This window comes from Lissotriton helveticus, chromosome 4_1 (assembly GCF_964261635.1).
Source record: "Lissotriton helveticus chromosome 4_1, aLisHel1.1, whole genome shotgun sequence".
Taxonomy (NCBI): domain Eukaryota; kingdom Metazoa; phylum Chordata; class Amphibia; order Caudata; family Salamandridae; genus Lissotriton; species Lissotriton helveticus.
Genome location: NC_136063.1, coordinates 835,212,700 through 835,229,615, shown reverse-complemented (window position 1 = coordinate 835,229,615; position 16,916 = coordinate 835,212,700). Strand labels below are relative to the sequence as shown.

The 16,916-nt window shown below is 46.7% G+C and overlaps 1 protein-coding gene across 2 annotated transcripts in view; it reads left to right on the top strand.

Annotated features, from left to right (window-relative positions):
- Nucleotides 1-16,916, top strand: part of CEP192 (centrosomal protein 192) — a 2,224,848-nt gene that overhangs the window by 388,749 nt on the left and 1,819,183 nt on the right. For both annotated transcript variants that reach the window (XM_078687485.1, XM_078687486.1), the window contains exon 13: nt 11,853-11,917. In XM_078687485.1, coding sequence (XP_078543611.1) covers nt 11,853-11,917 — 65 coding nt within the window. The remainder of the gene's footprint in view (nt 1-11,852; nt 11,918-16,916) is intronic.

The following is a 16,916-nucleotide window of genomic DNA, read 5'->3' as shown; positions in this document are numbered from 1 at the left end:
CCGTTCGGAGAGTTTATTTTTCATGAGCCGGCCCCATCATTTGACACCCCTGGGTACCAGGAGATGGGTGATGAGGAGGATTGGGAGGGGTCTGAGGACCCTCTGACACGGGAGTATCAGGCCCAGGAGGACTGGACAGGTGGACTTGGGAATGCCAGTGGTCTGGACACATCACCGGACACTGGTTTTGTCTCCCCTCCTACCGTGGCTACGGAGGAGGGGGCTACCTATAGTGTGGTGCTGATGCGGGCGGCCAAGGCCTTGGGCCTTGAACTCCCCGTCGCGGCCGTGAGGACTAACCTCCTCACTGAGGTCCTTAAACCGCAACCAAGCTCGGCTGAGCCTCTGCTGACGTTTAATGAGGCCTTGACCGACGTTCTTTTGGGCACTTGGTCCAGGCCCGCTACAGGTTCGCCTGTAGATAGGAACGTGGCCAGACGCCACCGCCAGGCCCCGGGCGACCCTTGTTTCCTGTCCACCCACCCCACCCCTGAGAGCCTGGTGATCCAGGCCTCCAATTCCCAGACCGCATTCCCGTCGGCTCCGCCTGACAGGGAATCCAAGTTGCATGAGCAATACGGCAAGAAGGTATTCTCCTTCCTAAGTTTGGGACTGCGGTCTTCCAACACCACATGCCTCTTGGGCCGCTACACCCACTCCCTGAGGGATACGGTCACGGAAGTGCTGCCAGAATGCCCGTTGGAGGTACGGGCTAAACTCAGCAAAGCCCTTGTGGAAGGCCGAGATGCGGAACGTTATTCTATTCGGTGTGGACTGGATACCACCGACTCACTGGGCAGAGCGATGGCAACGACGGTGGCGATTCGTCGCCACGCCTGTTTGAGATCTGCCAACTTCTCGGCTGATGTCCAGAATACACTCATGGACATGCCGTTTGATGGCCGTCACCTTTTTGGCGACAAGGCAGACCATGCGCTTGAGCGCTTTAAGGACTCCAGGGCTACGGCTAAGTCCTTGGGCCTCTCGGCCCCGCACCAGCAGTCGGGTGCCTTTCACTCCTTTCGTGGCCACGGAAGGGGTGTACCCACACGTGCTGCCAGCCACGCACCGCAGGGTAATACCCAACGCGGTGGGGGCCGTGGAAACCGCTGTGGCGGCGGTTGGTGACAACGGCGAGGTCAGTCCACACCTTCCCCCGCAGCATTTGCCTCAAAACCCTCCTAGTCCGTGCTTTCAGGCCCATGTGTCGCCAGTGGGGGGCAGGGTACGCCATCACCTCCTCCACTGGCACACTGTCACTTCGGACAGGTGGTTGCTGCAAATCGTCCGAAGGGGCTACTCCCTCCTCTTCGAGACAACCCCTCCAGCCATGCCACCGCAATACCACCGCGTATCGGGGGGTCATTTGCGGCTTCTGCAGGAGGAAGTTACGGCCCTCTTGGCCAAGGGGGCCATCGAGCACGTTCCTGGGCCAGAAGTAGGGTGTGGTTGTTACTCCCACTACTTTCTGGTACCCAAGAAGGGCAAAGGGGGCCTACGCCCTATCTTGGACCTACGGAACGTCAACGGCTTCCTAGCTGCCCTGGACCCAGAAGGATGGTAGCATTGGACTTGCAGGACGCTTATTTCCACATCCCCGTCCTGCCGGCCCACCGGCGCTACCTGCGGTTCACGGTTGGCCACGAGCACTTTAAGTTTACCGTGCTCTCCTTCGGCCTTACCAGCGCCCCACGGGTGTTCGCAAAGGTGATGGCGGTGGTCGCAGGTTAGGGGTTTCAGTCTTCCCCTACCTCGACGACTGGCTCGCCCCAGACAGTCGTCAGCCACCTCCAGACAACGGCAGACCTCCTGCACCAGCTGGGGTTCTCCATCAATGTGCTGAAGTCACACCTGTGCCCCTCTCAGAAGCTTCTCTTCATCGGAGCGGTTCTCGACTCGGCGCAGTTTCGGGTTTATCCTCCCGAGCAGCGGGTTCGGGATATTCAGGCTCTGATTCCACTCTTTCAGCCTTTATCCCGGGTCTCGGTCAAGTTGACGCTGCGGCTTCTGGGGCTGATGGCCTCCTGCATCCTTCTGGTGCATCACGCCCGGTGGCGGATGCGGGCTCTGCAGTGGGACCTGAAGTTTTAGTGGGCCCAGCATCAGGGCAACCTTTCCGACTATCTCCTGATCTCGAAGGGCTCTGCGAGACAGCTGCAGTGGTGGCTCCAGGACCGCGATTGGGTCAGCGGCAGATCCCTCTCCCTTCCCCAACTGGAGCACGTAGTTGTGACGGACGCGTCCCTCCAGGGCTGGGGAGGCCACATGGGAGAGGCGGGGATCAGAGGCCTCTGGTCTCTGGCGGAGTCCCGGCTCCATATCAACCTTTTGGAGCTGCGGGCGATTCGTCTAGCACTGAAGGCATTCCTCCCCTCTGTCCGGGTGAGTGTAGTGCAGGTGTTCACGGTCAACACCACCGCCATGTGGTACTGCAACAAACAGGGCGAGGTGGGGTCGTGTATCCTTTGCCAGGATGCTCTGCGCCTCTGGCAGTTGCTGGAACATCAGGGCGTGACCCTGGTGGTTCAACACCTGGCAGGTTCTCTGAACGCCAGGGCGGAAGACCTCAGCCGTCGGTGCATGATGGATCACGAATGGCGTCTGAACTCGGACGTGGCGCAAGGCCTCTTTCAGCAGTGGGGAGAGCCTTGGTTAGATCTATTCGCCACCGAAGAGAACGCGCAATGTCATCGGTTCTGCGCGTTGAAATTTCCAAGGTGGCACTCCCTCGGCGACGCTTTTCGTCGCGAGTGGAGTTGCGGTCTGTTGTACGCCTTTCCGCCTATACCACTTCTGCCCAGAGTGCTGAAGAAGATCAAGCGCGACCGGGCACACGTCATCCTTGTGGCTCCGGACTGGGCACGAAGGTTCTGGTATCCCGAGCTACTCAGTATGTCAGTCGATCCCCCGGTTCGTCTGCCTCTTCAGGAGGACCTTCTGTCGCAGCAGCAGGGGACGGTCCTCCACCCGAACCTGTCCAGTCTCCACCTCCATGCTTGGAGATTGAGCGGCGACAATTGAGGCCATTTGACTTGCCTCCTGAAGTCTGTAATGTCATTCTGGCAGCCAGGCGTCCCTCCACAAAATCGGTATACGCCTGCAGGTGGAATAAGTTTGTGACATGGTGCACAGCAAAGGCTGTGGATCCACTTTCTGCCCCTCTTTCTGAGGTTCTTCTCTTCCTTCTTTCTCTTGCCCAGCATGGCTCTGCTCTGGGCACTATCAAGGGCTACCTTTCTGCCCTTTCAGCCTTTCTGAGGCTGCCTGATCAACCTTCTTTGTTCAAGTCCCCTATTCTAAATAGGTTTTTGAAGGGCATCACACACACACACCTTCCCTCCCGTTCTGTTTGTGATGCCTCAGTGGGACTTGAACCTTGTTCTTACATTTCTGATGTGCGCTCCCTTTGAGCCACTTCACAACTGCCCTCTCCGCCTTCTTACTCTGAAGACTGCTTTCCTGGTTGCCATCACCTATGCCAGGATAGTGAGTGAGCTCTAGGCTCTTTCATCTAAACCCCTTTTCCTTTCTGTCCATCCGGACAAGGTTGTATTGCGGACTAGGCCATCTTTCCTGCCCAAGGTTGTCACGGCCTTCCACATCGGGCAGTCTATCACCTTGCCTACCTTCTTTCCGCCACCGCATCCCTCTAAAGAGAGAGAGCGGCTCCACCGTCTGGACCCAAAACGTGCGCTCTCTTTCTATCTGGATCGCACACGCCAGTTCCGGGTGGATGACCAACTCTTTGTTGGTTACGTGGGCGCTAAGAAGGGAAAGGCGGTGCACAAGCGGACCATCTCTCAGTGGATCATCTTGTGTATCCAGGCATGTTACTCCTTGGCTAAAAAGGAGCCCCCTGTTGGATTACGGGCTCATTACACTCGGGCCACGGCGACTACAACTGCCCTGGGCCGGGGAGTGCCCTTGCAGGACATTTGACAGGCAGCTACGTGGGCCTCGCTGCACACGTTTGCAAGACACTATTGCCTGGACAGGCAAGTCCGGAGGGATGGCTTCTTTGGCCGTTCTGTCCTCCAGGACTTTTTGGTGTGATTATTGGTCGCAGACTCACCACCGGGGTTGCTATTGCTGGGGTATCTATTCTAAGGTAAGGAATCTATCACTAACGTGTCTCTTTCAGATGCACAAGTTACTACTTCTATATCTGTAAGAGACATTAGTTAGTGATAGATTCCTTACCGACTCACCCATCCTCCCCGTTCTGCGAACCGATATCTAGGGTTAAGGTCATCCACTTTCAGGGCCCTAGTTTCAATGGCACCAGTGTTGGTTTTTAACATGGCTCAGCGCTTCTGGCGCGGAAAAGCTGTGTCTAAGAACTGACGTCAGCACGCGGAGGCGGCGTCTAAGTATTCCGCAGACGTCATCTCGGCGCCGACGACGGACGCGGAGCCGCAGACGACGCCTACCGACGCGCAAAGGTACTGCTACGCAAAAATTTCCGGATCCAGTCTTGACGCCTGGGGATATTCTAAGGTAAGGAATCTATCACTAACTAATGTCTCTTACAGATATATCGTTACACAAGTAGTAACTTGTGCAACAAGCATTGGAGTCTTGTGCGTAATGATCCAGTTATCGGTGAGCTTATGGCATCTAAACCGGCAATAGCTTTCAGAAAAGCACGTTCTATGAGTGAGGCTCTTGTAAAATCTAGCCCTGAGGTGGTTGCTTCCAGTACTTGGTTGCAGGCAAGCAAGGGTTTCAGAAAATGTGCCAGCTGCAAAGCTTGTAAGCATGGGGTCAGCAAGACTGAGTTTGTCACTCCATTCTCTGACATTCCACGAACCATCGGCAAACAACTAACTTGCAAGACTGAATACGCGGTTTATGTGCTGGAGTGTCCGTGTGGCTGCAATATGTTGGGAGCACCAAGTTGCAGGTCCACAAACGGATACTCCAGCACATCAGGGCCATCAACACCAATGATGCCTCATATCCAGTCGCACGTCACTTCAAAGATAAGCATGACAACAAAAGCGAGCTATTGCAATACTTTGTGATAGATGCCGTTACCCCCTTGAGGAGGGGTGGCAATAGGGAGGCTATTCTGCGAGCCTTAGAAACCAGGTATATTGTGGAATTAGATAGCAAGACCCCCTCTGGCCTCAATGCAACCAAAGATTTTCACACATGCATCTAGTTTACTGCCCTGAGACCCACTTCATTTCTGAGATTTTTGATTAATGTTACAATAATAGGCAGTTGTCTTCCTAGTGATTTGAGTATCATCCTTTCCTGGGTTATCATATGATGTGTGGTCTCTCCTCCTATTTGCACTATCCTGCTTCCGTTCTTGAGGTCACATCTATAGATTTGCATTATAACATGTTTTTAACTTCACTATTTATTCACGCTTTTGCACAATTTTGCAAATGATTGGTAAGGTACAGAAATTCTACAGTGGGGACTGGTTTGAATAATTGGCCCACTTGGGCAGGTTATTTTTTGCACATGGCGTCATGTTGCACAAACATATCAGAAATAAAATAAATTATACTGATCTGAAGAAATGAGAATTGGCAATATGAATTTAATGGTTGTTTGACATTTTAGTAATAGGATGTTTTCCAACTTTCATCTATTTTTATGTATTGACTTACAGATTGCTATTTTCTCAATGGGTAGAGCGTCATTTATTTAGTTCTGTATTGATTGATATTTTGACTAAATGTATGATGATCAATTCAGGAACATGAGTCATTTGCGTATTTGTACAATCATATTTGCACTAGTATAAAATTGCTGCTGTATTTATATAAAAATTTGCTGGAATTTGCACAATTATATTTGCACTAATACATAAATTGCTGCTATATATAAAATTGCTGCTATATTGTTGAAATTAATTTACTCGTGTTCATATTGATTTTAGATAGGGTATTTCAGCTATATTTAATCAAATACGGTGCAGTACATTGTTTAAGATTCATGTCATGCTCCAGTTTTTTAACCTGTCTTTACAACGACCAGTCTGTCCTCACTGCCTATTGTTCTGTGTTTCATGATATCCAATCATGTGCGTTATTTTCTATGCACTTGCACTTTAACCCCTTCACTGCGCGTCTATTCCGCCGCAGTGCTAAGGGGGCGGGGCGGGCGCATGCTGGTGGTGGATCCGCTCCGTCACCAGCCGCGGTTGCGCTGTGCTCATGACGGAGCGGTTCCGTCACGGCCCGCCCGCTCAATAGAATACTCTGCGCAGGCGCCGAATCCACGCCGCGCAGGCGTGCCGTGGCAGAACCGTTCCGTCATCAGCACAGCGCGACCGCAGCTGATGATGAAGTGGTTCCGTCACCAGCAGGGGAGGGGTTAAAAGATGTTTTCTTCCTCTATGGTGTCATGAGATCAAGGCCTCTCCGGGTAGGCCGAAACGTCATGCTGGCAGGGTACGCTTTTGTGTAAATAAACACCGAATTTGCTCACCTGCATTCCTGGGTCGACTCTCGTTTCTTGTCTTCGAAACGCCCCTTGCACTGGGGGCTCGGTGATTTGGACTGAGTCTGCGGCATATATATATATATATATATATATATATATATATATATATATATATATATATATATATATATATATATATATATATATATATATATATATATATATATATATATATATATATATATATATATATATATATATATATATATATATATATATATATATACACATATATATATACACATATATACATATATATATATACACATATATACATATATATATATACACATATATACATATATATACATATATACACACACACACACACGTTCACGATTCCCAAGAACGGAGTCCAGGCCAACATCAGTTTTCAAATCCGGATTTATTTCACGGCTTCACTCGACGCGTTTCGGGAATAACCTTCCCTTTCTCACGAGTACAAGAGTCTGTTTGCATCCGTTTTTTAAAGTAAACCACGTGATTGTGTTGGAACAAAATTATAATGAACATAGTTAACAGACTACCATAACATCATCAGTCTGGAGCTACGTTGTACAATCATCTTAGCAGACTGTGTGGCAATTCCATAATATCAACATAAAGTATAATTTGACATTTAAGCTTCTAGGTAAATGCACACTATGAGTCGTTTCAATCAATTTAACACCCCTTGCGAGGCAGCGGCATTCTTGCGTACTGATGCTACTGGTACAGGTCCAGTTCTCTGCATCCGGCATACTTAAAAGTTACATGGTCATAACCCTCTTTGCAGACTTATGACTTTCGCATGTTTTAACTGTTTGCCAATGCGGAAAGCAATAAAGTTGTAAATAATGACAACAAATAAAAAACATTGTGTAAATATTTTCACAACCTGACAAGGGTCTCGAACTCACAACCATCAAGTTCGCGCCTTAGATCGTCAGTCTGTTAAATCTATCCGGCAGCCTGTACTTCGGCCGCTTATATTCTGCTGAGTGGCCTCCCCGCTCTGTGCTCGATCACTTTTACATTCCAAGGACCAGTTACACATACTCCTTACTTTGGCCTGTGCCAGCCACTTATATAGATAATGCCCCAGTGGGCAGTTTAAGCTCTATTTGAAAAGTCTCCGCACTGTAAAATAGGTCACTTTTACATACAACGGATCAGTCACATTAGGTATTTGCCATTTCATTGCATACCGCCCCAGTGGGCTATATGTTTCATGTCCGCTCATTGACCATGCCACACCGTTCAGGTTATACCAGAGAACACAGTCTCATGTGCCATTTCCCTCGTGTTTTACTGCAAGTTGATACATACTGCCATACATGTTCTGATTGTGCTGTACTTTCATACTCTCCCACATTCAATGGTACCTGTGATAAATGATAAAAAATAAGTGATTTAGTAACCTTAAATTTTCGTGCCTACATTTCATTCATTCACTATTAAAAACAAGGTTAGAGGACAGCTAGACAGAAAAATATATTTGCACACATTTCCTAATTCATCCGAGGTGCACACCTAAGGCTTCATCGCAGTTGTGCCCTTGGGGCTGAAGAGTATGGTATTTAATTATAAATCTTGACTCCAGTCGTCTAAGCTCCTGAAGTCTATTTCCGCCTCTTTCTCTTATGGGCACTTGATCAAGTACCACAAATGAGAGGAGACTGTTGTTGCTCTTATGATGAGACGCAAAGTGTCTTGCCATCGGGTACTGTTTATCCTGATTTTTTATGGCTCTAAGGTGTTGCAGAATCCTTTCTTTTGCCGGTTTGATTGTACTGCCCACATAGAATTTGTCGCACGGGCATTTAAGTGCATATACTACAAACTCTGTGTGGCAATTCAAATGTTTGGTAATTCTGAAAGGGGGACATGATTGTGATAATTTCACCTCTTTAGTATTTAACTAAATTTACATGCCTTGCACCGGCCACAGACATAGAATCCTTGGATTGGATTTGATCTCTTTTTGTTGGCTATCAAGGTTTAGATATATGTATGTATGAGTGTGTGTATATACGTATGTATATATATTTATGTATGTGTGTGTTATACGTATGTGTATATACGTATGTGCGTATATATATATATATATATATATATATATATGTGTGTTTGTGTGTATATGTGTGTGTATATATGTGTGTATATATATATGTATATATATGTGTGTGTATATATGTGTGTGTATATATGTGTGTGTATATATGTGTGTATATATATGTGTGTATATGAGTGTATATATGTGTGTATATACATGCATATGTGTGTAGATATATGTATATATGTGTGTATATGTGTATATGTATGTGTGTATATATGTATATATACGTGTGTATATATGTATATATACGTGTGTATATATGTATATATAAGTGTGTATATGTGTGTATATATACGTGTGTGTGTATATATATGTATATATATGTGTGTGTGTATATATATGTATATATACGTGTGTGTGTATATGTATATATGTATATATACGTGTGTATATATATGTATATATACGTGTGTGTATATATACGTGTGTATATATATATGTGTGTATATACATGCATATATGTGTGTAGATATATGTATATATGTGTGTATATGTGTATATGTATGTGTGTATATATGTATATATACGTGTGTATATATGTATATATAAGTGTGTATATGTGTGTATATATACGTGTGTGTTTATATATATGTATATATACGTGTGTGTGTATATATATGTATATATACGTGTGTGTATATATGTATATATAAGTGTGTATATATATATGTATATATACGTGTGTATATATATGTATATATATGTGTGTATATATATGTATATATACGTGTGTATATATATGTATATATACGTGTGTATATATATGTATATATACGTGTGTATATATATGTATATATACGTGTGTATATATATGTATATATACGTGTGTATATATATGTATATATACGTGTGTATATATATGTATATATACGTGTGTATATATATGTATATATACGTGTGTGTGTATATATATATATATATGTATATATACGTGTGTATATATATATATGTATATACACATGTGTGTGTATTACCTACTGGCGATAGCCAGTAGGTATATATAGTTAGGATTTTTTCTCTATGGGATTTCTGAAAATTCTATGTCTAATAACTTTGGCGTTTGTGGACGGAATTGGCTGAAAATTTCAGGAAAATGGCACATTTTGTTTCTGAGCAGCCCCTGAAAAGTTGGGGGGGTTTCGTTAAGGGGGGGCCGAGAAAAAAGGGGGGTCCCAAAACGTGTTTTTAACATTGAGTTTTCCATAGGGCGGTTGGCCTCACTTTTAGCTCGAACGGCTGAATGGATTTCCACAAAACTTGGCAAAATTGTAGGGACTGGTAGCCCAATGTGCCTTTGCTATGTCTCAAGAGATATGCTCCAGTGGTTTTTACGAAAATTAACTTTGAAAAATATATATTGGGCTATATATATGTTGGAGCCCAAATGTAGCCCAATGTAGCCCAATGTAGCCCAAAGATGGCCACCAGAGACAAAAGAGCCCAAATGTAGCCCAAATATCAGCCAGATGTAGCCCAACTATAGCCCAGTGACAGAATGTCCCAGAGTGTTCTAAAGAACAACTAGAGCGCTAACAGTCTTACTTATGACAAAAGTATGGCACACCTGAAGTCATCTTGATTGGAATAAAGTGTTAACACTTAAAACATTTAATTTGCAAAGGAACAAAATGAGGGGGTTCATTTTGCCATAGAAATGTCATATATATATATATATATATATTCACTGAAAAAACCATAGGTTATAGACCATATATAGTTAGGAATTAGCATTTACAAAACCTTGAAAATTCACTGAAAAAACCATAGGTTATAGACCATATATAGTTAGGAATTAGCATTTAAAAAACCTTATTTTACTCACACAAAACCATTGAAATTCCATATTTAGTTAGTTGCACTAACTATATATCGCGCACCCGCAATCCACTGCTGATGATGTCACATATTACATCATTCATGACATGGTCAGTGACATCACTGATGACATCACTGATGACATCTCAAATGACATCACTGATGACATCATCCAGTGACTGTGTGTTTCTGTAAAGTTTAAATATGTTTTACATATTGAAGAATGAGTAGATGTATAAGTGTCTGGACGAAGGATTTAGTAGGTGCATGACTGAATGTATGAGTGAGTGATTAAATGTGTCTCACTGAGTGCATGGGTTAGTGACTAAACTGTCTTAATTTGTGCATCATTATGTCTGTTGTTCTGTAAACTGCTGCATGTGTTGATCAGTAGCTATATGATTAACTATATGGGTTATTGATTGATTGTGCAAGTATTTGTATGGGAGACTGAGTGTGTGTGTGGCTGGCTGGGAGGTGTGTGACTCTGTGCAGATCAATGTGTACTTGTATCAATGATTGTATAAGAAAGTAAGTATGTGTTAGTATATGTTTGAAAATGTAAGGTGCTCTATGTTTAACTGTATAGACAAGAAAATGGAAGTGTGATTGATTCTTTACAGGACTGACTAGGTGTGTGAGTAACTCCATGGATGAGTGGCAGAGTGTGAGTGTCTGTATAGGTGTATGAGTGCATATGATAGTGTTGTAAAGATGAGTGATTGTATGTATGAATGATTGTATGGGTGAATGAGTGAATGTGTGTGTAGACGTAGGAATCAGTGAGTACGTATGTAGTAACTAGTATTGGTGTGTCAATGGTTTCAAAAATTATACTCTGTATTTAACACTGGGTGAAACAGAGGTTATATTAAAATGTGAGGAGATGCATTGTATTGTCACATGAATGATATCATCAGTGATGTGGTCATTGATGTCAAATGAGATGTCATCAGTGATGTCATTTGAGATGTCATCAGTGATGTCATCAGTGATGTCACTGACCATGTCATGAATGATGTAATATGTGACATCATCAGCAGTGGATTGCGGGTGCGCGATATATAGTTAGTGCAACTAACTAAATATGGAATTTCAATGGTTTTGTGTGAGTAAAATAAGGTTTTTTAAATGCTAATTCCTAACTATATATGGTCTATAACCTATGGTTTTTTCAGTGAATATATATATATATATATATGTACATATACGTATGTGTGTATATATATATATATGTATATACACGTATGTATATATGTATATATATATTTCTATCATATAATATATCCCCCTTCCACTCCTCTGCATATCCTGAAGTGCACTACTTTGTGTTTGGCACTTCAAGAACTTTGTGTTAATAGTGTTTGGGTGTCTAAAATGGAAATACACATTATATATATTTTGAATGCACTTCAATTAATTCTCTTGAGGCTGTTGTGTGCCACTTGTAATGTTCTTATATTTTTTGTTGAAATAGCATCAGCAATTAGAATGATTGAAGATGATCAAAAAGAATTCGAAAAAGAGCATCGGTTTATTCAAGTAAGAAAATAGTTTATCTTGTCTCTATCAGCGAGTCTCTGTATGTATTAGTATTGTGGGGGTAAAGATTATCATGCAATCTATGTATATTTGACTTGTTCCATGTATGCTTTGGAAGGGATTTTCATTGGAAATCTAATTCTGCATCGTCTAATCTTGGTAGAAGTCATGAATATTTCAGTATTGTCTGATCCATGCAGGGGCACTTGGATACTTTCAAAAGGGCAAACACACACAGTATTTTGATCACCCTTCAAAACCTATCAAAGACTTTACCCCTAGAATTATAGACTGTTCAAAGAAACGGCAACCTTCCTAAAACTATATATCTGAAAGAAACAAGTTAGTGATAGATTCCTTACTTTAGAATTACCCCCAGGCTTCAGATTGGATCCGGAAAGTTTTCGTTAGCAATGCCCCTCGTCGGATGGTGGCGCCGTGCAGCTCTGCATCCATCGTTGGCGTCGTGGTCGCTGAGATGACATTGCGGCAGCTACTTGGACACCGCCTACGTGTGCGGACGTCTGTTCTTCTTCTTTTTCTTCCCCGCCAGCAAGCGCAGATCAGGAGGGAGCGGTATACCCAGTCACTCTGAGTTTTTCGAGGCCTTTTTGCCTCTATTTTTTGAGTCGATAGACTCCTGGTGCCGTAGGGATGCCCGGCTTCAAGTCCTGTGGTAACTGTCATCGCATGATGTCGGTGACGGAACCGCATCGCATGTGTCTCTACTGCCTAGGGCGCAACCACAAGTCGGGCCCGACTGCAGGGCCATGGAGCCGAAGACTTTGCAGGAGCGGTCCCGAAAGGTGTTTGAAGTCCAGCAGCCGGCTCCACGCTGCTCAAGGTCCTGGTCAAGCGGGAGGTCGAGGGACCGATCGAGGAGCCACCACCATCGTTCGCCGGGATCGAAGCCTTCGCACTCTGGGTCAGGTAAGACCAAGCTTCACAAAGTCGAAGAAGTGCCATCGCTCTCTGACTTCACCTCACCCGTCGCGGCTGAGGGTGTGGGCGGTGCCTTCCACACGGCTCCGGCAGAGCCTACGCAGTTGCCGTCGGCCTACCTGCCCGCCCCGGGTCCGTCGGTGACTCTGGCCCAGCTGCAGGTATTTCTGTCAGCCATGGCTCGCCTCTTTGGGCCGTTCGGCCCCTCTGGTGCGCTTTTGGGCCCTGCGGGCCCAGTTGATTGTCCTCGCCCTTTACTGTAGGCGGCTCTGGCATCGCTGGGTCCCCCTTGGATCCAGGCGTGGATCCCGGTCGACGCCGGTTGACCTTGTGACACCCCCCCCAGCACCACCTTCAACGTCTCCCATCCCGACGGACGACGTCTCCCCCGGTTTCAGCCCCGATGTGGATATGGCGCTGTGCGACTCCGATGCCGATTGGGGGGGGGGGGGTTCTATCCCTTTATTCAGCATCCTTATTTTCGGCCTGTCCATCAGTCTTCGGAGGAAGGGGATGACAGGGAGGGGTCTGCGGACCCTCACTGCACAATGTGAGTTTGACCCGGACTGGGTGGAGGAGCTGGGGGAGGCCAGTGGTCTTGATACCTCTCCTGACCTTGGCATGCTCGCTCCTCCTACCATGGCTACCGAGGAGGGTGCAAGTTATGCAGAGTTGTTGGGTAGAGCGGGCGAGGCCCCCATCTAGAACTCCTTACAGTGGACGTAAGGACTAACCTCCTGACAGAAGTGCTGCAGCCGGCAGCTACCTCTGCAGAGCCACTGCTGCACTTTAATCATGCACTTTTAGACGTTCTTTTGGGCACCTGGTCCAGGCCCAACACAGGCACACCTGTGGATAGGTACGTGGCCCAACGCCATCGCTCGGCCCTGTGCGACCCCCTTTTCCTTTCCCAACACCCCACCCCTGACAGCTTGGTTGTCCAAGCCTCTGCGTCCCCTTGCGCATTCCCTACTGCACCTCTGGACAGGGAATCCAAGAAACTGGAGCATTTTGTTAAGGTTTTTTTCTTCTGCCACTTCAGGGCTGCGGTCGGTGAACACTGCATGCCTCTTGGGCCATTATTCCCACTCTGTGTGGGATACGGTGGCGTGTGTGCTGCCTCAATGTCCGCAGGAGGCCCGGGCAGTGCTTTCTCAAGCTTTTGCTGAAGGTAGGGATGCAGCCAAGTGCACGATTCGTTTTGGCCTTGACACCGCCGATTTGCTAAACAGGGCGATTTCCACGACCGTGGCGCTACGCCGCCACGCCTGGCTGAGGACAGCTGGTTTTTCTGGGAATGTCCAGAACACTCTGATGGACATGCCATTTGATGGCATTCGCATTTTCGGCAACAAAGCAGATAGTGCGTTGGACCGCTTTAAGGACTTGCGGGCTACGGCCACGTCCCTGGCCCTTTTTGCGCCATATGCCCTCCCTTGCCTTCTGCTTTTTGCTCCTTTCGTGGCCACGAAAGGGGCGCCCGACATGTTCGCTCTAAAGCCACAGGCCTGCACAGCAACAGTCTCAGCACGGCTGTGGATGTGGGACCCGCCGAGGTGGGTCTGGGGGGAAGCGGGTGGGTCAGTCCACCTCCACCCCGGCCACCACTGCCTCCAAACCTACCTAGTCTGGTTTTTCAAATGCCAGTGGGCGGCAAGATTCGCCATCACCTGGCACACCATCCCTTCGGACAGGTGGGTTTTACAAATAGTCCAAAGGGGCTACTCCATCCCCTTTGTGACTACTCCTCCAGCCATGCCACACCAGTACTACAGCATTTCGAGGGATCACTTGACACCTCTTCAACAGGAAGTCACGGCCCTCTTGGCCAAGGGCACCATCAAGCGCGTTCCTGCAGCAGAAGTAGGACGTGGTTGTTATTCCCACTACTTTATGGTGCCCAAGAAGGACAAGGGCCTGCGTCCTATCTTGGACCTCCGTGACGTCAATCGCTTCCTCCGGAAGAAGTTCAAGATGTTATCTCTGGCTCAGGTCTTGTCTGCCCTCGACACTGGAGACTAGATAGTAGCGTTGGACCTGCAGGACGCATATTTCCATATTCCTGTCCAGCCTGCCCACCGGCATTACCTGTGGTTTACGGTAGGCCACGAGCACTTTCAGTTTACCGTGCTCCCCTTACAAGCGCTCCTCCGGTGTTCACGAAAGTTATGGCGGTGGTCGCAACTCATCTGCGCAGATCAGGGGTTCCAGTCTTCCCCCATCTCAACGACAGGCTGTTGCAGGCGGGCACTGTGAGAAGTTGGCCTGATATATGATGCTCACTAATTCTAGTGATCACCTTGTATCAGTCCAAACAACCCCTTATGGTGATTGGTTGTAAGTCAACCTTATAGACCAGCTATCTTAGTAGCGTGGACAAAAGCAGTCTTAGGCTAAACTCTTTTGGCATGTGAAGCCAGCTGTTTTACCACAATATAACCCCTTGAATACCAGATGAAAGGACACCACACAGGTTGTTATGAAAATAAAAGGATATTTATTAACTAACATACACCTCTGAACTCTTTATGAGGTCAGAGGGCTAAGCACATGACAATACTACAAAAGAAATACTAGTTCGCACAATATTTACACGAGTGCCTTAGGGGCACGACAAACCATATACTCAAAACAATGGAATGCGAGGAAGGAAAGTACTGTAAGGAGATCAAGAGGCTGGAGGATCGGTGGGACTACACTACAAACTAGGTAAGTAAGGAGCAGGAGGCCCACGGGACTCACGTGCACAGTGGAAACTCTCACGCGGGATGCGTACCAACGTCTATGGATCTTGCAATTTAGAAAGTTACGGATTCCGGACGAACCCGGCTGGATGGAGGGAAAACAGTGGACCTGGACACTAGGATAGTGAACACAGACTTCAGCACCTAGAAGCTTTAGTTACCTAGCCCACAGGCTGCGGGTGCATAGGGCTGAAGTGGTGTCGGGTTTGCTGCGTTGATCCCGGTGATGCCTGAAACAAAGAGTTGCTGGCAGGCAGCCAGATGGAGGAGTCCGGTGGTTCCAAGGATGGAACTGGGAAGAAGTAAGTCCTGAAAAGGAAGGGACAGAGTCTTGGTCACTAGCCAGTGACGGTGCTGGAAGCAGGAGGCAACCAGATGCTGTGGCCGCGTTCAGGTGAAGGAAGGGTCGCTTCTCTCTGTAGCTGCGCGGACCAGGAGCTGTTCTTCACGACCAGGCTGGAGGCACGAGCTGTCCCACGTAGTCTGCTGCTGTTGGCGGTGTCGGATCGTCCATCTGGACAACAGGCCTTGGTTAATGCAAGCCACGCGGTGGAACAAAGATGGCGTCTGGTGTGGACCAGGAGGGTCCGGGGTGCTTCTCTTTCACAAGGAAGCAAGGGCCAGTCTGGGGGACCAGACTAGCAGTGTCGAAATCTTCGGGTCGTCGTCTCAGAGGTCACTAGCCAGCCGGAAAGTGACCAGACAACAGGACAGGCAGCAACCAGGCAAAAGGGCCCCACGCAGATCACGGGGATGCTGGGGGGCTGGTCTTTGGTGCAGGAGCTGCGTCAAAATTTATACTAAAACAATTAATTTTTCTAGTTCGTGATTTTTCAAGAGACACTGTCAAATGCCGGGGAACATTAAAGAATTATTCATGAAATCCTAATGTCTAATTAATATACTGGTGTGTTCCCATTGGTAAGCCAACGCGTTTCGAGTTGGGGCCACCTGGGTTCCCAAACTCATCAGGGCCTTTTGATCAATCTGTGTAGGAAGTGAGAAAAAATAAAAGATCACTATTCGATCCTATCATGTATCTCGTGTCGCTCTTATGCCATACCACGATAGTTGCCTGTCATGTACCTGTAGTTCGATTCACTGTGGGAGCACGACCCGAATGACATTTTTGGATGTCGAATTGACTTGTGTTGAAGGGTACCTAAAAACAACCATGTATAAAAAAGCTACGGACAAAAATACCATTTTGCACCATAGAAGCTACCACCCAAGAAACCTCAAAGCAAATCTCCCTTATGGACAACTGCTACGGATACGTAGGAACTGCAGTGAAATAGGAGATCATGACAACC